The 25,533-nt window shown below is 34.6% G+C and overlaps 1 protein-coding gene across 1 annotated transcript in view; it reads left to right on the top strand.

Moving 5' to 3' along the window:
- The window catches only part of LOC144971443 (uncharacterized), a 140,250-nt gene that overhangs the window by 6,621 nt on the left and 108,096 nt on the right, over positions 1-25,533 (top strand). The window contains exon 2 of the mRNA XM_078912358.1: positions 15,914-16,075. Coding sequence (XP_078768484.1) covers positions 15,992-16,075 — 84 coding nt within the window. The 5' untranslated portion in view covers positions 15,914-15,991. The remainder of the gene's footprint in view (positions 1-15,913; positions 16,076-25,533) is intronic.

Genomic DNA, 25,533 nt, shown 5'->3' with positions numbered 1-25,533 from the left:
AATAAACAAAACAATGTTTTCATCATTGTTGATAATTTGGAAACCCGAAACGTCAATTCTATCTGTTTTCGTAATTAAATTGAAGCTTACATTCAATTTCACATTGTTATTTATTTAATATATTATTCACGAACCAATAACAAGCTACCTTTTGAAAATTGCTGCAATCAAACCAAACGATTTTATCTGTCCTCTCCTATATGGTTATTCATTCAATATATGACATTTGCATATCGTATTTTCAAAACCATATAATGTTAATTTCGCTTTACATTGTTATTGGTCCTTCAGAAAAGTATCGTTAGAATAGAAAAAATCAATACTTACCCAACCATCCTATCCCCTACATCATTTATTGAAGTCGTTACCATTTGGTAGACATTTCGAAGTCATTAAGACTAGTACTAACAGATACTAAAATTCTTCCATAGCCACAGCAGTCAGAGAAGGTACTAAATGTTATGTGTACATATATATATATATATATACTATCTTATCCGGGTTTTTTTTTAATTGCCCGATTATGGTATTCAACATTTAAAAATAAATAAATGAAAGTTTGAATTGTTATTGTACCTATATATAGTGATGAAAATGCGCATTATAAATGTCATGTATTATTATATATATATATATATATATTATATATATATATTTTATATATAATATATATTATATATATAATATATATATAATATATATATATATATATATATATATATCTGGACAACAGCAATACTAAACATGTAGGACGGGACATGACGCCTGCTGTTAAGCGATATTCTATATATTAACCGTAGATGTTTATAGTCTCGTTGATACAATTTAGTGAGAACAACTTATAAAAATGACTGTCTGAAATAATAACAAAGAGCTGAGTGACGTCAATGTCGATCCTTAATTGTTATTGGATTCGACTGTAAGCTAAAGTTTATAGATACTGTTGTAGCGGACCAATACACAAAACTCTGTGTAACCTGAACGTTTATAGTCTGGTTAATACAGTTTATTGAAAATTACTCATTTTGAGCAAGACAACTTATATAAAGGTCGCACAAGACATATCACGAAAACCCACTGGTCACCCATCGAGCACAGTACATGTTTGCCATTCTTTAAATGTGTTCACTGGGGATGATGATGATAATAATGATATTATTAATAATAATAATAATAATAATAATAATAATAATAATAATACTACTACTACTACTACTACTACTACTACTACTACTAATAATAATAATAATAATAATAATACTACCACCACCACCACTACTACTACTACTACTACTACTACTACTACTACTACTACTACTACTACTACTACTACTACTACTGGATGGGAAAAAAATAACAAAGACCCGTCAAGAGTGACGTCAACTTCGTTCTATCTATTCGCTTTGAAATATTTCAAAATGGCTGTCTATTTTGGTGTCCAAGAGTGCAAGGATAAACAAATACTTCCATGAACCAGATACATCTAATGTTACAAGTAATGGATTGCAACAAGAGATGAAGTGAGTAGGAAAGTGCCAGAAGACAATAGAGAATAAACATTTCACGGCGGTGATGGGGGTTTGAACACGCGACCTTACTACTACGACAACTCCGCCTGGCCGGGGATAGCGTGACTCTACCGTAAGAGCTATCCGGTCATCTCTTGTTGTTATCAACATAAGTGCCTGCTCCACTCACTTTTCTGAAGTAATGGATTGAGGGTTTTATAGAAATAAATGAAGTGCATGAAATAAACACACACACACACACACACATACAGACAGACAGACACACACACACACACACACAGAGAGAGAGAGAGAGAGAGAGAGAGAGAGAGAGAGAGAGAGAGAGAGAGAGAGAGAGAGAGAGAGAGAGAAACATGCCCTGGTATTAAAATTCAAGTGATCTTAAGTGATATTGAATCTCCAACGCCTGATACAAGTGAATGCTATTTGCTCTAAGTGCATGTAGATACATATTTGCAGGTTCGATAAACGAAAACCATTATGGGCTTGATTTTTAACAATGTTCTAGGTCGTGGAAAATACTTTGTAAAATTAAAATCACAAAATCTATTTGAAGGCACTAAACAAAAATGAATATAACAGCCTAAAAATAAGAATAACAATTATATATATATATATATAATATACCAACATAATATGCCGACTGACGACGTGGATGGAGACCACAGAAACATGTGTTTCGGCCATAAATAAGTGAGTGACTCCATTTATATATATATATATATATATATATATATATATATATATATATATATATATATAATATATGTGTGTGTGTGTGTGTGTGTGTGTGCTATAAATATATATATATATATATATATATATATATATATATAATATATATATATATATATATAAATCTCACTTATATGTGGCCAAGACATATGTTTCTGTGGCTTTCGTCCACGTCTTCAGTTGGCATAATGTCCGAAGAAAAAATGTATTCCCTTTGAGATTGGTGATGTTGTGGTGTGAGTTCCTATATTATAATATAATATTACACAATAAAATATAATCTATTCATTTTAAAATAGGGTTGGGGATCAACATTGTTCCGTGCAGCCAATGTTGATTTTTTATCATCGAGCACAGAATTACTGGCAAAAATAAAAATTACGTACATGTCACTTGCAAACCTTTATATTTTTAGTTTGACGCCAATTCAATCACCCGTTAACTCAAATTAATGCTATAAAAATCTGCTAGGTAGCAGCTCAGTCCTTAATTTGACGTCGGCTTTTCATTGCGAGTATAATTGATTCTACATAATTCTAGCACATCCGAAAAAAAGAGTTGTGTCATTTCAAGTCTTTCTTGATACTATCAAGTAATAATAATTTCATCCGCAACAAAAATGATGACGTAATTTTAAATCTCTCTTGATACAATCAAGTAATGATAGTATATCTATTTTTTTTTTTTTTTTAAATGGGGGTCAACATTGTTCCGTAAAGTCAATGTTAATTTTTTTTTATCATCGAGCACAGAATTACTGCCAAATCTAAAAATGATAAAACTAGTTTTTATAGATTGACATATTTGTAAGTTGCCAACCTTTCTCAAATTAAAAAAAAAAAACAGATTCGTCTCAATCAATGTTAATTTCCACAAGGCAGGAATAGAAGAATTAAATCAGATGACGTCTGTTCGTAATAGTAATAGCCTTTATTTCTCCGAAAATAGTGCCTTGTGCCATTTCTCCATTCATTTCATCAAACCAGTCACCGACGTCACTATCTCATAAAGAGTAGCCTCCCTTTGAAAAAAAAAATGATTTTGTAAGCTTTGAACCATAAAAATCACAATGATTCAACATTAGTCAAAGTGATTCTAAGCTGCAAAAAGTAATAAACAAAAATGAATATAAAAGCTTCCAAAAAAAAAAAAAAAAAAAAAAAAAAAAAAAAAAAAAAAAGAATAAAATACCAAACACGTCCCGGTCTATGTTAATTTCAACAATACACTTGTAATAATATTATAAGAACCGCCTGTTCCTAAAATAAAATTCTGTTTCTCTGGGTTCTCCACTAAAATAATATAAGTTGGTATAAAATGATATAATGTATTATAATATAATTATAATCATATCCATTAAGGGTCGTATATTCCGAAGTAAATAGAAAATAGTTTATACTAATTAAAGAAAAGATCATTTCATGCATAGGCAGTATAAGCATACAATCACAATATGGTATATACAAACAATAGATCAAGTAAGTGGCCGAAGAATAACTTTTCATTCTAGACTTATTGATGATAAGCATTATAAAAAAATCAGATTGTGAAATCTTCTTAATTCATAGAGATTTCTATACCTGCAGCAACGTCTACTCATCTTCAGGTCCGACAACCCACATTGTTTTGAGTCATTTGCTGCAATGTCTATAATCCCTAACCAACGCCAAGTATTTTCTATTGTGCCTTTGTTGTTGTTACTGGCTTCGGTAGCAGTAATATTACAGCACGTGATGAAAACAAATTTAATTTCATGACAATACGCACGAGCGTCTAAATTGAAAGGTAAAAAATGACATTTTCGATAGATGATGATTTTTATTGCCGATCCCGATAATTCAAGATTTATGTGACATAAATCTATTCTATCGAAATAAACAATAGATTGATGATAATATGGTGGTTAATGTTTGATTATGTCTTAATTACTAATTCGCTTTGCATTATGTGTTTATAATTTCGGACAAGCTTTCCACTTTGCCGGGATAAAGTTTGTATAATAATCAGGTACAATAATGGGAGATAAGCCAATTATTCTAAGCCTATTATTCAACTTGTGGAACAAATAATGCCAAACTTCGGAGCAATATTGAGATATTAAAGACGAACTACAGACCATCAAGAATGTAGGTACCATCATTTTATTTTATTAAAAAAAATATATATATGCAACATCAATAATTTTCAAAGCAAAGTAACGAACAATCGACAAAAACTAGTTTCGATTCAAATTACTTCGACAGTTTTTGATCCTTTTGCCAATGCGATTTAAATCTGTGAGTTTCCACCAGCGATCGAGAAACAGGTCATACCAATTAAAAAGCATTCACCACCCTTAACCTGTAACCGTGACCCAATCCCAACGCTTTTACTTGTGACCATCTGGAGTATCCTGCCTCTTTACTCACATTCTCTCACGACGCCTGTTAGGCGATATTACAATTTTTTTCGGACACAGACAGCGCTGTTAACGGCCAGGTACTCATTTTACACCCGAGTACGGTGAGAGAATGTGAGTAAAGAGTCTTTTCCAAGGACTCAACTATGCGTCGAGCAAGGCTCGAACCCAGGACCTTCCGATCCGAAAGCGAGTGTCATATAAAAAGACCACATAGCCGCACATAATAGCAGTATGATAATGCAGAGAAGCCTTGCTGAAGATCCAGAACCATCTTCTCTTTGTGACTGATGAGGGTAACATTTCCATTCTCTCCATCTTGATCCCAGCCCAGCATAAAAAAAAAATAAAAATATTGAGCTTTTATATAGCGCAATATCCACTTAACGTGCTCAAAGTGCTTTACAAGGGGTCCCTGGTCAACAGCAACATTTAACATGTAGGACGAGACATGACGCCTGTTAGGCGATATTACAATTTTTCGGACAAAGACAACGCTGTTAACGGCCAGGTACTCATTTTACACCTGAGTACGGTGAGACAATGTGAGTAAAGAGTCTTTTCCAAGGACTCAACTATGCGTCGAGCGAGGCTCGAACCCAGGACCTTCCGATCCGAAAGCGAGTGTCATACCACTAGACCACATAGCCGCACATAAGACGCTATTGACCACTCTATATTTTTAAAACGCCTGTTTATAACTTTTAACTTTTGACGAATTAACATGAACTGTGTAAGACTGGTTTTGATCTTAGTTGACTGACCGCTCGCCATTAATTTAGTTTGACTGATACTATTCGCCCTTCTTCTTTTGAATTTTGCGGTACCTCAAGGATCCGTCCCTGACCCCCTTTTATTAGTGCCGCGCTGAGGACCGGACCGAGGACCGGTCCCACGGTCTTTTAGCTGTGAACCGTGGTCCAGTCCCAAAGAGGAAGACCGCCGGCGGTCCTCACTTCTTATCACCTTTCAACGGTCTCGCGCCATACTACTTCCCCAGCGATTCGTTGCCTCGGTCCTTTGCCTATCTTCCACCAATCACCACCCATCCCACTTAATTAATCGCACCCACCCCCCTTTGCCATACACTAAACGACACAGACGACCATAGAGGCAGACGACCACCTCCCTCCACTCCGCAAACCGCCCTTTCGTGTGTGAGATGGGGGAACAGGAGGCGCACGCCTTGGACGATTCCATTATACGGGGTAAATTTCAAAATTTACTACACCATAATGATCGCAATGACAATGATCTATGATGAAGGCATGACCCCTCTTCTCTAATGGGTTATTGTTTGAAATGTATGTGACTACTAAAGATGTGTGTGTGTGTGTGTGTGTGTGTGTGTGTGTGTGTGTGTGTCGAACCTAGCAAGTTGCAAGTCTGATTTTTTTGTTTTCTTTTGTCCATCTCTTGTCGCCACTCCTTTCTATCGCATTGTTGTCATTTAAAATAATACAATAATATTAAAATTTCGTTTGGTGTTTTAACTAATCAAGTAATATGAGTTTCATTAGTTTCTTCCGCCCAAAAAAACCAGTTATAACGTCTGTATTTTTAAAAGGTCCAATAGAATATTTGGGGACCCCGATAGCTCAGTTGATAGAGCACTCTCTTTATACGCAAAGGGCCAGAGATCGATCCCGGGTGCAGTCGATTTTTTTCTGAATCCCTGTCTACTCAGCAATGAATGGGTAGCTGAGTTTGTTAGATCTGGCGAAAAGTCACCATCGACCCCTCTTATCACCTCATCCACCCCCTCTTATTATAACTTCACGTCTCTCTCTTACTCTTCAATGCTCGCTGCCCTCTAATGTGTGTGTGTGTGGGGGGGGGGGGGGGAGGGGGGGGGGGTAGGAGTTGCGTGTGTGTATCAACGCCACGAACAACTCGATCAACGCCTTGGGCGATGCCATTATCTCCGTTAATGGGGATAAATTTCAAATTTTATTAAATTATCGAAGTAACAATGAAGTACGGTGAGCAAATAAAGAAGGCATCACCCCTCTCTCTAATTAGGTTACAATTTGAAATGAGTGTGACTACTCCGTGTGTTTTACTCCTGTAGGCCACGGTTTTCATCGTGTAGCGGTCTTTAACGGTTCAAGAATGAACGGACCGGTCTAGAGACCGGTCCTTGCGGTCTTCATTTCCCAAGGACCGTAGGACCGTGGTCCTTAAGCTTGCCAAGGACCGCCCCGCACTAGTTATAACGTCTGTATTTTTAAAAGGTCCAATAGAATATTTGGGGACCCCGATAGCTCAGTTGATAGAGCACTCTCTTTATACGCAAAGGGCCAGAGATCGATCCCGGGTGCAGTCGATTTTTTTCTGAATCCCTGTCTACTCAGCAATGAATGGGTAGCTGAGTTTGTTAGATCTGGCGAAAAGTCACCATCGACCCCTCTTATCACCTCATCCACCCCCTCTTATTATAACTTCACGTCTCTCTCTTACTCTTCAATGCTCGATGCCCTCTAATGTGTGTGTGTGTGGGGGGGGGGGAGGGGGGGGGGGGGTGAGGAGTTGCGTGTGTGTATCAACGCCACGAACAACTCGATCAACGCCTTGGGCGATGCCATTATCTCCGTTAATGGGGATAAATTTCAAATTTTATTAAATTATCGAAGTAACAATGAAGTACGGTGAGCAAATAAAGAAGGCATCACCCATCTTCTCTAATTAGGTTACAATTTGAAATGAGTGTGACTACTCCGTGTGTTTTACTCCTGTAGGCCACGGTTTTCATCGTGTAGCGGTCTTTAACGGTTCAAGAATGAACGGACCGGTCTAGAGACCGGTCCTTGCGGTCTTCATTTCCCAAGGACCGTAGGACCGTGGTCCTTAAGCTTGCCAAGGACCGCCCCGCACTAGTCTCCAGGGGCGATTCAAAGCTAAAGCAGCGAGTGTTAATTGTCGGGTCTACTCCATAAAAAAAACAAAACATTGAAGTTGTCAAGAATTGGATATTGTGTAAGGCCGTAGTACTGCGATAGGTGATTTCCTCTATTGTCAGTAGAACTGCAAATAATGATTTCCTCTATTCGAAGTAGAACTGCGAATAGTAGACAGCGTTAGTAATTGTTATTCGCAGTAGTACTGCAACTAATAGATATAATTCATTTCAGTTATTTGCGGTAGTAGCCTTCGAGCCTAGAGCTTTATTGTATAGAGGATTGGGCGCAAAATATAAATTAACTAAATTATTATTATTACTCTCATTATTTTTCCAAAAATTGTTATCCCTATTATTATTATTATTATTATTATTATTATTATTATTATTATTATTATTATCATTATTATTATTATTATTATTATTATTATTATTATTATTATTATTATTATTATTATTATTATTATTATTATTATTATTATTATTATTATTATTATTATTATCATCATCATTATTATTATTATTATTATTATTATTATTATTATTATTATTATTATTATTATTATCATCATTAATATTAATTTATTTATTTATATTAAAATACTACTACTACTACTACTACTACTACTACTACTACTACTACTACTACTACTACTACTACTACTACTACTACTACTATTATTATTATTGTTATTATTATTATTATTATTATTATTATTATTATTATTATTATTATTATTATTATTATTATTATTATTATTATTATTAATGAATTTATTTATTTATATTAAAAAATTATTATTATTATTATTATTATTATTATTATTATTATTATTATTATTATTATTATTAATAATAATAATAATTAATTAATTAATTTATATTTTATAAAAAATACTACTACTACTATTATTATTATTATTATTATTATTATTATTATTATTATTATTATTATTATTATTATTATTATTATTATTATTATTATCATTATTACTATTATTATTACTATTATTATTATTATTATTATTATTATTATTATTATTATTATTATTATTATTATTATTATTATTGTTATTACAATTATTATTACTATTATTATTATTATTATTATTATTATTATTATTATTATTATTATTATTATTATTATTATTATTATTATTATTATTATTATTATTATTATTATTATTATCATTATTATCATTATTATAATCATTATTATCATTATTATTATTATTATTATTATTATTATTATTATTATTATTATTATTATTATTATTATTATTATTATTATTATTATTATAATCATCATCATCATTATTATTAATTATTATTATTATTATTATTATTATTATTATTATTATTATTATTATTATTATTATTATTATTATTATTATCATCGTCACCATCGTCCTAATCGTCATATTAATATCAACTTTTTTTTTTTTTAACTAACGACAATTATAATCGAAAACATGCCATGATATCCGGTCCTCGTGGACCAAATTTAGGTATTCTACCTACATTGACTTGAAAAGTATGATATGAACATTTCATTGATTATTCGTACCGAATCTACCAATACAAGCCAAGTGCATCCTGTCATTTAATCTCTCAGGGATTCCAATTATGCTAATCAGCCAATTAGGAATAGGATAGTGGCTTTGAGGAAATGCAACACTAGCGATTTACGATGCTCCTACTCCTATAGGAAATGAGATTAGCGGAAGAGTAGCGTCCCTTGATTGGACTTCACCCATAGTCTGTGACGTCACCGGCGGAAAAGTTATTAGAGAGAGAACGTCATGTTGGTTGTGCGCATGCATCTCATTCCCTATTAAATAGCTTTCCTTTTGGCACACGGTCTACCGGACAAATGGCCGTACCAAATTAGTTTCTCATCGACATCATGGAAACAAGAGGGAAACGCCACGGCAATAAAAATTTGATCTTGGTGAATTATTTGGTCGCAGCTCAAAATCATAGTAAAGAATTTAAAGAAAAGTATTATTTCTTTTTGTTAAAATTTCTTGGACATATTTACAGAAAAAACGGTATTGAAATGATTGTACTTACGGGTAAAGTTGCTGGGAAGAAAAGAAGAGGAAGACAGAGGATAGATTACATTGACAATCTGAACAGATGGATTGGTGGAGAAGGATCAGGAATCGAGCTATTGAGAAGATCTGAGGACAGATATGGTTGGAGGACATGATCGCCGATGTCTGCAAGAGGCCTGGCACTTGATGATGATGATGATGATGATGATTATTTTTTAAATGTTTTTCAAGCCAATCTATGAATGAGGAATAATTTCTGTTTGATAATAATGTAGCAATCCAGTTCTAGCATTGTGGTCAATTCTAATGCTGGATGCCTGTTCAAAGTTGTTTTTTTTCTCTCTAAAAATCAGAAAAACGAAACAAAACAGACAAGATAAAACAAAATCAAACAAACAATATATTGTTGTGAAATTCAATCAAACATTTTTTGGTTTAGTTTTTAGAATTTTGTCATAATAATGTTATCATATTAATACGAGTTGTCAAAGGCATGCGTTGTCAGTTTGTCTAATGAACTCTTTTGTATATTTGATGATGAAACGGTACCTTTACCACGTTACGTGGTTGGGTTCTTTCAAAATGGTAAATGAAGGCATGGTATTTCATCGCGATATTTGATGATGTCTTCTTCGCCATATAACGCTCTTTGCTGCTTTTCTTTATCGCATATTATTGTTTTGAGGTTCTCTTGACGAGAAACTATCGTGAAAATATGACCATTCTAATGTGATTAAAAAACAACAAACTAACTTAACGTTTTATAAGGATTAATTTAGTTTGACTGATACTATTCGCCCTTCTTCTTTTGAATTTTGCGGTACCTCAAGGATCCGTCCCTGACCCCCTTTTATGCCTTCTGCTTACTCAACCTTTAGCTGGTGTCAACAGACAGCATAATACTAATCATCACATTACGCCGATGACACGGAGCTTTATAGAAATAAATAAATAAAATAAAATTCCCTTTATTCATCCCATAGGGGAAATTTGTCTCCAGGGGCGATTCAAAGCTAAAGCAGCGAGTGTTAATTGTCTGGTCTACTCCATAAAAAAAAAACATTGAAGTTGTCAAGAATTGGATATTGTGTAAGGCCGTAGTACTGCGATAGGTGATTTCCTCTATTGTCAGTAGAACTGCAAATAATGATTTCCTCTATTCGAAGTAGAACTGCGAATAGTAGACAGCGTTAGTAATTGTTATTCGCAGTAGTACTGCAACTAATAGATATAATTCATTTCAGTTATTTGCAGTAGTAGCCTTCGAGCCTAGAGCTTTATTGTATAGAGGATTGGACGAAAAATATAAATTAACTAAATTATTATTATTACTCTCATTATTTTTCCAAAAATTGTTATCCCTATTCTTATTATTATTATTATTATTATCATTATTATTATTATTATTATTATTATTATTATTATTATTATTATTATTATTATTATTATTATTAAACATCATCACTGAGATAGAAACTCAGCTCATATCAACCTGAAGTACGACAAAATTTACTAAATCGAATGAAAACTCACTTTTGAGGCGGGATGACATCTGAGTATAATTCCATAAACCCCAACCCCGGTTGAAATTGTCAAAACTAATTATCATAGGTATCACCGAGTCAGACCGTAGACAAATAGCCTGTCACCGTGGCCTTCGTAAAGTTATGGCCTGATACTGACCAAAAAATGACGTCAAAATGCCAGTCTTTTGCCACAAAAGAAAACAAATCGTGAGTTGTATTCAATAGTTCAGCCAATGAAATAACTTGTTTCCATGAGCTCTACTAACGACAACTCACTAGGCGGTGCAAAAACCAAATAATGACGTCAAACTGCCAGTCCTTTTGGATTTCAGTATCAGGCTATAACATAACGATGGCTACGCTTATACTGACCAAAAAATGACGTCAAAATGCCAGTCTTTTGCCACAAAAGAAAACAAATCGTGAGTTGTATTCAATAGTTCAACCAATGGGACCACTTGTTTCCATGAGCTCTACTAACGACAACTCACTAGGCGGTGCAAAAACCAAATAATGACGTCAAAATGCCAGTCTTTTTGGGTTTCAGTGTCAGGCTATAACTTCACGATGGCTACGATCAGACAAACACAAAATGGACTGTAGAGGTAATATATAATGTTAGTAACATTCTAAATCCTAATACAAACCAATCATAGTATTCTATGATGTAATAAGATAAGAATTTATATATGAATATTCGCTTGTCGAAGTGAGTCACAGCGTAGACATCATTAACTTATAGCCTGACACTGACCAAAAAATGACGTCAAAAGACAAGTCTTTGGCTAAAAAAGAAAACAAATCGTGAGTTGCATTCAGTAGTTCAACCAATGGAACCACTTGTTTCATTGAACACTACTGACAACTCAATAGACGGTGCAAAAACTTACAAGATGACGTCAAACTATAAGTCCTAGTGGGTTCTAATGGCTATAAGTTTTCGATGGCTCCGGTTCTCAGGCTATAAGTCAACGATGGCTACGGTCACAGACGGGTCCAAGAAAGAGTGACGTCACTTGTACGTGTTTCCGTACTCATGGAAAGTCAACCAAAGTGTTGAGGGTTTACGGAATGACAAAGCCCCACGAGCGTTGTGTGTAGAGATTAGATATAGAGATTCCTATAGTTCGTTTCAAAATCCAAACGCGCGCGTTTTGACCTGTATTTTTGAAACTAGCCAACGAATTCCATTGAAACTTGGTAACGCTACTCCGATTGCAAAGTCGCGGAAGCGAGGACGAGAGACGCATGCGCACAACCAACATGACGTTCTCTCTCTAATAACTTTTCCGCCGGTGACGTCACAGACTATAGGTGACGTCCAATCAAGGGACGCTACTCTTCCGCTAATCTCATTCCCTATTGTCACCATATATAAAAACTCAGGAGAAACTCTGTCACTCTTTGTTCAAACTTACACATCTTTTTAGTAACCAGTGAACAAAATGTGATGTCATATGTATCGATAGTACGCGCTTGGCTAAAAAGCTCACAACATTGCCAACATTGAAATATAACAGAAATATAACACAAAACTATGTGTGACCTTCAACGTTTATAGTCTGGTTAATACAGTTTAGTGAGAATTACTCATAAACGCGGATAGTAAAAAAAAAAAAAAAGAAAAGAAAAAAGACTCGAGTGACGTCAACTTCATCCTATCTATCGAATAAACGAAGTTGACTTCACTCGGCTCTTCGTTTTGAGACAGTGAGTTGAGTAACTAGTTCTCACTAAAATACATCAATCAGACTATAAATGTTTAAGGTTACATCCGAGACTAAAATGATAATATCGAGTCAAGAAAATTAGGAGCCCCATCCGTATGCAATGACAAGTAAGTAAACAGGGTATTTGAGTATTGACGGTGTGGGTTACCTTCAAAGCCTATTACATCCTGTTAGAGAGAACTTAATGAGACTGAAGTTAGAAGCTGCAAAGAACCGTGCCAAATTGGATTGGAGACTCTGATGTCACGTCCGCCCACAACGAGCAGCTTGGTTCTAATCAAAGAAAATCCGCACTTTTTATTCTCCATGCTGCCTAGAACTTTTTCATCTGTCATGTGATCAGAATATATAAAATTCAAAACACGGTCAGATTTATAATGTTCTTCTCCTCTGGATACACTTTTATGCTCGTCGAAGAAGTATTTCATAAGGGCGTCCATCATTGTTCCGATAGTTTAGAACCAGTTACTATGCGTCATTACGAGGGAAGTGTCGACACGACTGATGAAGCCTATTAAAGTCATTATATGTATTACAAATAAACACATGATCGAGATGATGTTAACTGACTTGACCAAGATACTCATTAAAACATTTTGGCCACATCGATGTTTAAAAAAAAATTGTCTTGGGTTACACATCGTTTTGTGTGTTGGTATATTTCATCTTGTGGATGTTTTGAGTATTTTACTTAAAAGCATAGCATCAATGGCACGTTAACACACTCTTTCAGAACGTGACAAAAATAATGAATTACAAATATTACATTCATAACCTTCACAGTTTTTAGTGGCGCATTGGTGCTATGAGTTTAGGCAAAATACACACAAAGCTGTGTAACTTTTAACGTTTATAGATAGAACGAAGTTGACGTCATTCAGGTATTTGTTATTGTTTTTTGCCATCCTTGTTTATGAGTAATTCTCACTGGACTGTATTGACCAGACGATCAACGTTCAAGGTTATACATAGTTTTGTGTGTTGGTCTGTTATGTTTCAATGTTGGCAATGTTGTGAGTTTCTTAGCTAAGCGCACAACATCTATAGTCTAATTGATATAGATAGAACGAAGAGAACGTCACTCTGGTCTTTGTTATTATTTTTGCCATCCGCGTTTATGAATAATTCTCACTAAACTGTATCAACCAGACTATGAACGTTCATGGTTACACATAGTTTTGTGTGTTGGTCCGTTATACTTCCGGATGGCAATGTTGTGAGCTTCTGAGCCAAGTGCATACTATCTATAATTTAGTGAGAGTTAATCACTAACAGTCTGTCTAAAAATAATAAAAAAAGCTAAGTGACATCAACTTTGGGCCTTCTATAGATAGTTCGAAGATGACGTCACTCAGGTCTTTGTTATTGTTTTTTGCCATCCACTTTTAAGAGTAATGCTCACTGAACTGTATTAACCAGACTATAAACGTTCATGGATACACACCGTTTTGTGTGTTGGTCCGTTATACTTCCGGATGGCAATGTTATGAGCTTCTTCGCCAAGCGCATACTATCTATAGATACCTAGATAACCACGCCTCTCGGACAGCGTCATAATGTAAACAACGGCAGTGATTGTTAATCATAGCGACCATTCATGTGTTTTATTATTGAAGGTATGTGTATAAGTATAATATACACTGCTCTACCGCTTGATCAATAGAACCAACACAGAAAATTATGTGTAAACTTAAACGTTTATAATCGGAACGAGAAGATCGCGTGATAACTTGTCACCCATTTGGTGGTATAGAGCAGTATAATTAGGTGCCCCAAACGTAAACAAAGGTCTAGAAGCACATGGCAAACCACATGTTCCTGTCTTGACAGCTCAAGTTCCAATGTAAATTATAGAAAAAAAATAACCTTTAAATTTGGCTGTAGGTGGCAAAAGAACACTATATTCTAAAATACTCGATCATGCATCAAATAATGTCTAGATAGGATATTTTATGGGAACAAAAGGTAAAATTATAAAAAGTTACAGTTTTATCTATTTTTAGACCAGAGCAAATTATTGCGCTGGTGAACAAAACGGAATTATCGGAGCCTGATTTTCAGAATAATTTAGTCTTTTTTATTATTTCTGCAACTGTTAATTTATGTAAACATATTTTCAATACTGAAAGTGTATTGCCTACAACTCAAACTACAAAATTGGGAGACCTATATTGTGCGTAAATTTTTCCGGTCTCTAAACGAAACTCACTAGCAACTTGTTATTGTTTACGTTTGGGGCACCTAATTATACTGCTCTCTAGATAGTTCAAAGATGACGTTAATTAGGTCTTTGTTATTGTTTTTTGCCATCCGCGTTTATGAGTAATGCTCACTGAACTGTATTAACCTGACTATGAACGTTCATGGTTACACACAGTTTTGTGTGTTGGTCCGTTATACTTCCGGATGGCAATGTTATGAGCTTCTTAGCCAAGCGCATACTATCTATAAAAACAATAACGATGATCAGAGAGGTCAATTTCATACACGTTACTGTTTACAAACAACCATGTTTGCCCGAGGACGCGTGAAGGTGTCTCAAGAATTCCATGGTTTTGATTGGTCAAAAATCCATTGGTTAATTGTCGTTATTTGGATCATTTAAAGCAATAGATTTTGAAACATAAACTTACGACAGTGAAAAACATTACGATGCGATTTTAAGAAGAAAAAATCTTTCATTCATGGATATCAAATCCTTGGTCATGGGTATATGATGTGATCGTCATACAAAATGTAACTGCAATATTATAACAATCCGTTTTAAAGATAAACAGCTCCAAGCTTGGATATGAATCCTGAAACGGACTATTGCAGTATCAAGTTTTTGTCAAATAGTTTCACATTACTATATTTATATTACGTTTATGGTATCACTTTAGTTATAGAACTATTTATATAGACACAAAGAGGCTCCTATGTATGCCCATTTCTGATTTGTGGGATTAATCTAAAATTGAAATTTACACGCGTAGCTTCACTGATTATTAGTTTCCCTCCAATATCCTCAGACAATACCATTTTCATATTTCATTTCAGAAATTAAGGCCGGAGGCAATCTTAAAATAAAGAACCGGCGGAGACCACATCATCAGTTATTATTGACGCAGCAACAAGATGATCAATCGATTTCTATGCGAAATTACTTTCATTGTTCTAATGCTGTGTCTCCCCTCTACTACATATGCATCTCATGAGGAGGTAAGATCATTATAAAACTCCCTAAATTGTTCCATCATACTAAATTATTTCCACTTTTCGTGTTTTTTTTTTACCCTTTATGCTCAACCTATATAATATCTATACTCATTCTCCCCTTAAAACTTTTCCTATAATATCCCTTTCAATATCAATTTCCTTTTTCACCCACTTCTTTCTTTGTCTTTATATCCAGTGGCGCGGCGCTATAGGGAATGAGATTAGCGGAAGAGTAGCGTCCCTTGATTGGACGTCACCCATAGTCTGCGAGGACGAGAGACGCATGCGCACAACCAACATGACATTCTCTCTCTAATAACTTTTCCGCCGGTGACGTCACAGACTATGGGTGACGTCCAATCAAGGGACGCTAATCTCATTCTCTATTGGTTATGGAGTACCTCTATCTCCATTTTAGAAATAAAAACGTCATAGCTTAAGATTAAAAAATGACGAAATTTAATAACTTGGGAGTGATGCGGACGAAATCGCCCACGGTCGACTTGAGTGCAATGCGGAGGGAAATTTGTCCTCTGCCTTTTTTAGTTCTGTAGAATACAAAATACAAAATGTTTCTCATTTACAGTACGGATGCCTGGACTATCCAAATGGACGTTTGAAGTAAATTTACCGCAAAATGGTGACGTTTTTTCACATTGCATCTATACTTTGCAGTTATTTAACCAGTCAATGGAAGTCTCAATCAGCCTTGTGAATCATCTCACACCTTCCAAGTGGTGCTGTATTTCGGCATTGTGTGATAAAGTGGTCCCTGCTTTGCCTGATACACTTGCAAAAGGAGCAGTTTGGTGAAGTGTTGTATCCCCAATGATTTAATTTTGAGGCTGTTCTGACACGTCTAACTCTTTTGCTGGTGGATTATAGGTCTCTATTTAATATTTTGAAACTCAGAAATGGGATTTCAATAATTTCTCCTCCCCCTTTTCTGACGGCAAATGAATTCTTCTTCTTTTTCTTCTTCTTCTTCTTCTTCTTCTTCTTCTTCTTCTTCTTCTTCTTCTTCTTCTTCTTCTTCTTCTTCTTCTTCTTCTTCTTCTTTTTCTTTTCTTCTTCTTCTTCTTCTTCTTCTTCTTCTCTTCTCTTCTTCTTCTTCTTCTTCTTCTTCTTCTTCTTCTTCTCTTCTTCTTCTTCTTTCTTCTTCTTCTTCTCTTCTTCTTCTTCTTCTTCTTCTTCTTCTTCTTCTTCTTCTTCTTCTTTCTTCTTCTTCTTCTTCTCTTCTTCTTCTTCTTCTTCTTCTTCTTCTTCTTCTCTTCTTCTTCTTCTTTCTTCTTCTTCTTCTTCTTCTCTTCTTCTTCTCTTCTTCTTCTTCTTCTTCTTCTCTTCTTCTTCTTCTTTTTCTTCTTCTTTTCTTCTTCTATTTTCTCTTTTCTTCTTTTCTTCTTTTTTTATTTTTTTTTCTTCGGAAATATAAAAATTAAATAACTTTTATCGCTTTCCAACAGTTGATACACACTAAACATCCATAATTTCCTCTTTTCGAACATTCTATTCAGAAATTCGCAAAATTTAACTTTCCCTCTTCTTTAATATTATGTAGCTATAGGTTAAAGGTAATCTGATTGATAGCATCGGCGATAAAGCGAAATAAATATGGTATCCAGACTTTGCATCATTTTAAGATCCCAACCTGATAATATACACTCAAATTTTTAACTAAGTACTCAAGTGGTCTTTTGTCAAAACTCAGACATTCTGCCTTTTCCAATAAACTTTATGACACTTTGAAACTCTAATAACACCCCCCACACGATGTGACGCTGGGTACGACCATCAACAACGTTTAGTGCTTGGAGTTTTGATAGGGTGTGTTTTCTTCTGATCGTCTCATTGCCTTTTTGGTTCCTGCGCACAACGGGCGCTCCAATAGGGAACGGAAGTGTGATGTTAAAAAAATTGGTTCAATGTGTCATGGGAAGTGTAAAACCACACTTCCGGTGGTCTGGTTACAACCCTTGTGTAATGGTCTTCTGATTTCAGAGTGATGGCATTTTATTTAAATAGTAATAAATTACACTTATATTATATCGCCTTTCCTCGTCTGTACAAGCTCAAGGCGCTTTACAAGGCGCCAGTCCCGTCTCTCTCTCTCTCTCTCTCTCTCTCTCTCTCTCTCTCTCTCTCTCTCTTTGTGTGTGTGTGTGTGTGTGTGTGTGTGTGTGAGATAGAATAATGTTATTTCGTGTTCCTCTTCATCCTTTAATCATCAACTACAAAGCACTAGACTATTCTAAATTAAATACAATTTGGGGAAACCACACAAGAATCACAGAGTAAAAATATGATTTTCCAGTTTAGATTCGGTGTCAATATTGTCATTGTCAGTTTGCCTGGCATGATTAGGTAGAGAATTCCAGTACCCAGGGACCGAGAAGAAAAATGATTGTTTGTCAATTGTATAATATACATTAGGCTTGACAAGAATTGTACTGTTGTTACTTGAGCAAAGATGAGGATTTGGATAATATATACATATATTTATAAAGTAGTCTGAAGTAAACTACAGTGATGTTTCACTTTAGTTCATTCAGAGACCCCCCCCCCCCCCAGTGAACATATTATTTCAAGAATGGCAAACATGTACCGTGCTCAATGGGTGACCAGTGATATGTCTTGTGGGACAGTTGGTCGGAAATTATCTCTTTTGTGAAAGACATTTCTCCTCTTCCAATCAAAGACGGGCGTAAAATTCGGAGGACCCCCCCCCCCCCCAGTGTTTTTTTTTACATCAATGTATTCGTCCAAAACAAACAAACACATAATCACCTAACGGGCTGCTTGTGTCGTCCGTTGTCCACCAAGGAAGAGATAAATTATAAACGCTGTAAGCTTTTTTTCATCACTGTTAAGTACTATTTAAATGATATTTATTTTACACTATTTGAAACAACCCAAAATTATTTGCTTAGCAACGCCACTGAATGCAACTTTGTCGTGAATATTTTCCCCACGAGAAAAAGAATCAACACCCCATTACTGTAAACATTTTAAAGTTTGAAACACATTTTGTTAAAAACGATGGAAAGATCAAAGGAATTCGGCATTATGAAAAAACTGTTTGGTCAAACACTATCGTCAAAATTCGTTGCGATATTTCCTGCGCACCAGACTAGGAATGGACCATACAATTATTTCCGACAGAGACAACGCTGTTAACGGCCAGGTACACATTTTACACCTGAGTACAGTGAGAGAATTGAGTAAAGAGCCTTTTCCAAGGTCACCATTATGCGCCTCTCAGAGCGGGACTCGAAGGCGAGTGTTGTACCTCAGACTTCATAGCCGTACTACAAATCAGAAGAGATGACACTCCTTGCTACAACAAAAACACAGCTAAAAGAAGAAAATACCTACAACTGAAAAGTGGTTTAGCTAACAGATGTCAAATCTATTTTATAAGCCTAAGAATCTCAAAGATGAGCTGAACACTGATGTCAAAATGACTCTTCGAACAGAACATTAAAAGTTGCCATCCGGTGAATTCAAGGACATGCTGGAATTGATACACACATACACACTTACATGAACATCTAGAACTTAACAAAAATATTTACAGGAAACCATTTTGTGATTTCATTCTGCCCTGATGATGCAATGAACTGCTGAAACTATAATGTAGGCTAAATACTTGAGCTTTGATCTTTTTATATAGAGCAATATCCACTTAATGTGCTCTAAGCGCTTTACAAGGGGTCCCTGACCAACAGCAACATGTAACATCTAGAACGAGACATGACGCCTGTAGGCGATATTACAGTTTTTTTTCCGACAGAGACAACGCTGTTAACGGCCAGGTACTCGTTTTACATCTGAGTCCGGTGAGAGAATGTGAATAAAGAGCCTTTTCCAAGGACTCAACTATCCGCCGAGCGAGGCTCGAACTCAGGACTTTCTGATCTGAAAGCGAGTGTCATACCACTAGACCACACAGCCGCAACAAGAGATACCAATATCATATATTATTATGTTCCCACCGTGGACATTGATATGTAGGTTTTTCATTGCTTTTGTTCTAATCTGACCAAGGCTGTTTTCTTTTTCCTGTTTTCTGTTCTAATCTGGTCTATGTTGGATTTTTATTGATTGTCCAGCTTTTGTGCTATTGTTATTGAAATTTTGTCGATTGACTCTTTGTAGATTTGTCTAAGAGCTCTCTAGTAGAGGAGTTGTTGTTCCATTGTATTGACCTTTGAATAATGGATGAGCATCTTCTTGTCTCTTAGATTTAGGTATTCGCACGATTCCTATGTGACTTTCCATTCTGCTCATTGTTGTTGTCTTCATGGAACCCGATGTAATCCCATTGACTTGATTTCGGATCTTTTAACATTTTCTCTATATTAATGCGTCGTAGAGCATGATCTCCATGTATTTATTCTGTTTTCCAAAACTGGTCTGACATGGCCAAAATACCCTTACTTCGGAGCCTCTATGTGTGCACCCCATATTGTTTCTGCAGATTTCCTTATCACCCGTATACATTGGACACCACTTGTTTGTGTTACTTTCACATGTTTGTTCTTAGTAGTTTTACTCCAAGATGAACTTGAAGGTGACTATGAAACAGTCCTTAGGGCGGAGGAAGACTTTCGAAGCTGGGTTGACGAAATGAATTTGGAGGTGCAGCCTTGCGCTACTACTACTACCACTGCTACTACTACTACTACTACTACTACTACTACTACTACTACTACTACTACTACTACTACTACTACTACTACTACTACTACTCCAAGACATATTGTCTTCAAATAGGAGGAATTCATTCAATTCCTTGTCTTGTAGGTGTAGCCAGTCCTCTGTTTTCTAACGCCATTTAAATACAAGTTTACGCTGTATCATTTTCTTCTTGGTATGATATTTAAGAACATCACTGCTTTGACTCTATTGCAAATCATTTCTTAGGTCTCTATGTAATGACGATATAAAAAATACAACCCCAAAAACAAAATATTCCAGTTTGTGACATAAACTTTTTGGAAGCCGCGTCTCTGTAAGAAGAAAAGGATTGGCGTGGAAATCGAGTTATTTCTTGGATGATTCGATTTCCTCGCCAACCCATTTCTATATGAAGACATACGCTTAGAACGAGTTTGTGTCATACGTTGGGATATTTAATTTTTGGAGTTGTCTTTTGGAAGACGTCAGTACGTAACGACATTACAAGGTACTGGGCTGTCTTCTGATACAGTGATAGTGGGGTCCTGGATCTATGAAAACCAACAATCAGAAAATAATTTATTTTCAGTAACGGTAAAAAATGTATAGATTTAAACCTCGATTAGTTTTCTAGTATATTTATTGCATTTGTGATGGTATTCTTTTTGGATAACTTATTGAAGCCTCACGTACGCGCGCGCGTGTGTGTGTGTGTGTGAGTGTGTGTGTGTGTGTGCATCTGTGTGTGTGTGTGTGGAGGGGGGGGGGGGGCGTGCGTTTGTGCGCGCACGCGCGCGCGCGTGTGTGTGTGTGTGTGTGAGAGAGAGAGAGAGTAGGCATGTTTGGTTCATATTTTCGTCTTTGTGCAAAATAAACACTTTCAATATTTTGCTGTAACCTATTAAACGTTGCCTCTATGAGTAATAAATTATTATTATTATTATTATTATTATATTATTATTATTATTATTATTATTATTATTATTATATATTATTATTATTGTATTATTATTATATTTACTATAATTATTATTATTATTATTATTATTATTATATTATTATTATTATTATTATTATTATTATTATTATATTATTATTATCATTATATTATTATTATTATTATATCTATATTCATTATTATTATTATTATTATTATTAATTATTATTATTATTATATATTGTTATTTATTATTATTATATATCTTATCATCATATTCATTCATATATATTATTATTATTATTATTATTATTATTATTATTTATTATTATTATTATTATTATATCATCACATCATCATCATCATATTATTATTATATTATTATATATTATCATATTATATCTATATATTATTATTATTATTATTATTATTATTTATTATTATTATTATTATTATTATTATTATTATTATTATTATTGATGAAATTGATTTTAAAACATAATAGACATTGATTATTTTAAAAATACCTTGGGAACAACTTAGATTCATCATGAGATTGATTTTTAAAACTTACAATTAGTTATCATCTGGTATTTAAACCAAGTTCAGTTTCAATCAAAAAGTTACTAGCGTGTCGTTTACCGTACCATAGCTGTTTGGTCTTTGCTCCATGCCCTAAAAGTTCTCAGTTTGACTTCCCGCTGAGCTGTAGTTCCGTGAGCAAGTCAGCTAGCTGTAGATCACTTCGCAGCGCTGCACTGCGGCTGCCACTTGGGGTATTCCAGTCTTCCCTTGGATTCGATGCCAAAGTCAAATCAAGAGAATTTTTGTTGTTGTCGCAATTGGAAATCGCTTTGACCAAAGAATTTTCCGTGAATGGGGTTCTTTCTTTTCTTTTGGTTTTGATTTGGGGGTCTTGAGGGAGACACTACAATAGTTTGATTTATAAAAAAAAAGTTTCCTTGCATTACTCAAAGAACACAATCAATGGACATTTTGAGCCTATAGTATTTTGGTCTATTCTCAGAGAGCTCCGTGCGTGAAATGTATTTGTGCTGTATAAAATACAGAAGGTGGCCAAAATAGAAGGCATTTTTTAATCACTAGACCAGATCTTGCACTGATATCACTCGTTTTGAATTCTTGTGTTAGGTGCTGTGTGGCGTTGTGGTCTATTGGTATCTACTCACCTAAGTATCTCTGGAGATTTGTACCATCAGAAATTAATTTTACAGTGATAAAGGTACTTGATTTCGATTTTTTAATCGTTTGATCGTTAAGCAAACAGATATCCTAAATGCTTTCAGACACTTATCTCATACAAAAATTGTAGTGACCTACTCCTAGTCGTCATGGGTTGTAGCGGTGATCAGTGTTATGTTATAGTTTTCTCATCGTGTAAATGTCATTGTGTGCGGGGTACAAGTTTATAATTGTTCTGACAGCAACAAAAAACACAAAGGGGGTATCATATATAAAATATTCTAATATATGATGTTAGTAGTATATGACTAGAACATACATGATAGAGAGCAATTCTCAGCAAATGTAGGCATTCATTGATATAATTAGCTTGAATCACATATATTACGAGTTTAAAACTTTTAACATTTCCGATTAAAAATATATCTGCTAAATTTAATTTTTTTTGAATTGAAAATTTTGCCTTGATATTTATTAAATGGCTAGGCGAACTTCAAGGATCGTCTAGCTATTACGGGGACATAACAAAATAACAATTATGGGGACTTGTATATTTTTCGCTCGTTCGGATTTCATTTCTTCGAATATTGTGGGAACATTGAAAAGCTACATCCACATATTCACGCATTTGAATTTTCACATTTAGATCTTGGCCAGGCGTTTAATCAATCCTTCATCCCAAAGACAAGGCGTTTTAAAAAACAGAACAAACCTTGATAGATTTGTGAAAGTTTAAAATGTCCTAATTTGACCATTGTTTTGATTCTCGGCCGCCATTTTAATTTGTGAAGTATTGAAGGTCGTGCAAAGCACTCCCAAGTAAAGCGTGGTAAAGACTTGCGACTTATTGATATTGATATCTACTGACTGATAAACTAAAATCATGCCGAATAAAGCATGGCAGCGACGACAAGCACATCGATTAAAATGTGCATCTAATCGTTATCAAGAAAATGATTCTGGCAATAACGAATGAAAATAGTTCTTTCCCCGCGAAATTGCGGGCTTTTTACTAGTATAATATATATATATATATATATATAATATATATATATATAATATATACATACATGATGAGAGCGAATGCTCAAAACAAATAGTAGTATATGTATAAAACTGCTTATATATTTTTAAAAATTATCTGTAAAATTTAATTTTCTTTTGAATTAAAATTTTCCTTGATTTTATCAATAAAATGAGCTAGGCGTATCTATAAGGGAGCTTAAATATTATCGGTGAATACAAAATAAATTCATGGAGTAAAGATGCTGTATCATCATTTTATGTTGGATCTAATGATTTCTTCGAATTTGTGGAATATGTGAAAAGCGACCCACATATTACGGCAGACAAATATTCCATTTAGATCTGGCCCAGTCGTTCAACAAACCCTCTATATCCAAAGACCAAGGGTTAACTAAAACATTTTCACTGCCTTGCTTGTCTCCATTTACAAATTGCATCTATAGCTCATTTTGTTAGCAAGCAATTTGGAACAATACAAAATTGTGAGTCGCTTGTGGATGCGAAAATAAGATTACGACCGACGACAATGGCACTGGACGAAATAGAGTAGCCAAATATTATAATATGACACGCACACACACATACACACAAACACACACACACGTGCGCGCGCACACACACACACACACACATTGGCCTAATATATATTCATGTATTTGTTGTGGCTAAAATTGTAATCTAAACGTTTCAATATAAAAAGGCATAACCATTGTTTGTTTTTTAAAATGGGAATATCGATTTTATTAAATGCATTTTCTGGATTATTAGTGTAGAATAATCTAAAACTCAATGGTCTTGTAGCGAAATAATAGCTGAATGGTTTTGTAGAGTGTATGAAAAGTATAGTCAAACTTTCCCGGCCATTTTAGTTATTTGAAAAGCTGTCCCTGTTATAATTTTGTTTGGAGCCGTTCTCGTTCCTTTACACTAATTTTCATTTGACACATTTAACCCAGAAAAACTGATGTCGGCTCGATCGCTTCTATAATTCTTTGAATTGCTGAATATTGACGTGTCCTTGTATCGAATTGATTTGTTTCTTTATATATATATATATATAGGGCAAAGACGACTTTTTAAACTCCATAGGCACTGAACATTTATCACCAGATTCTGCATGGCGTTTACAATTGGATTCAATAGTCTGATAACACGTCCGCCTAGAAACCAGCAGCTTGGTTCTAAACAACGAAAATCGTTACTTTTTATTCGTCATGCTGGCTAGAACATTTTCACATGTCATATGATCAGAATGTATAAAAGTCAAAACATGATCAGATTTATAATGTTTTTCTCCTCTGGATACACTTTCATGCTCGTCGGAGAAATAATTCATAAGGGCGTCCGCCATTGTTCCGATAGTTTAAAACCAGTTACTAAGTTACTATGCGTCATTACGAGGGAAGTGACGTTTAGACTGTTGAAGCCTATTGACATGATAATGGATTTCCGTGTGTTATCAGCAGTTTTAATCAAGAGTATAATGACTTTATCGCGATGTTTACCGAGCCATTACACATTTAAACTGTGTTGGAAATTGAATGAAAAGTTGAGTGCTTGGATTTAGCAGGAAAATATGTTTAAAAAAAAAACAATTTAGAGTATTATTTAGCGCAAC

Source organism: Berghia stephanieae, chromosome 4 (genome assembly GCF_034508935.2).
Source record: "Berghia stephanieae isolate SIO BIC M18660-M18661 chromosome 4, UCSD_Bste_1.3, whole genome shotgun sequence".
NCBI lineage: Eukaryota > Metazoa > Mollusca > Gastropoda > Nudibranchia > Aeolidiidae > Berghia > Berghia stephanieae.
This window is presented reverse-complemented; position numbering and strand designations above follow the sequence as displayed.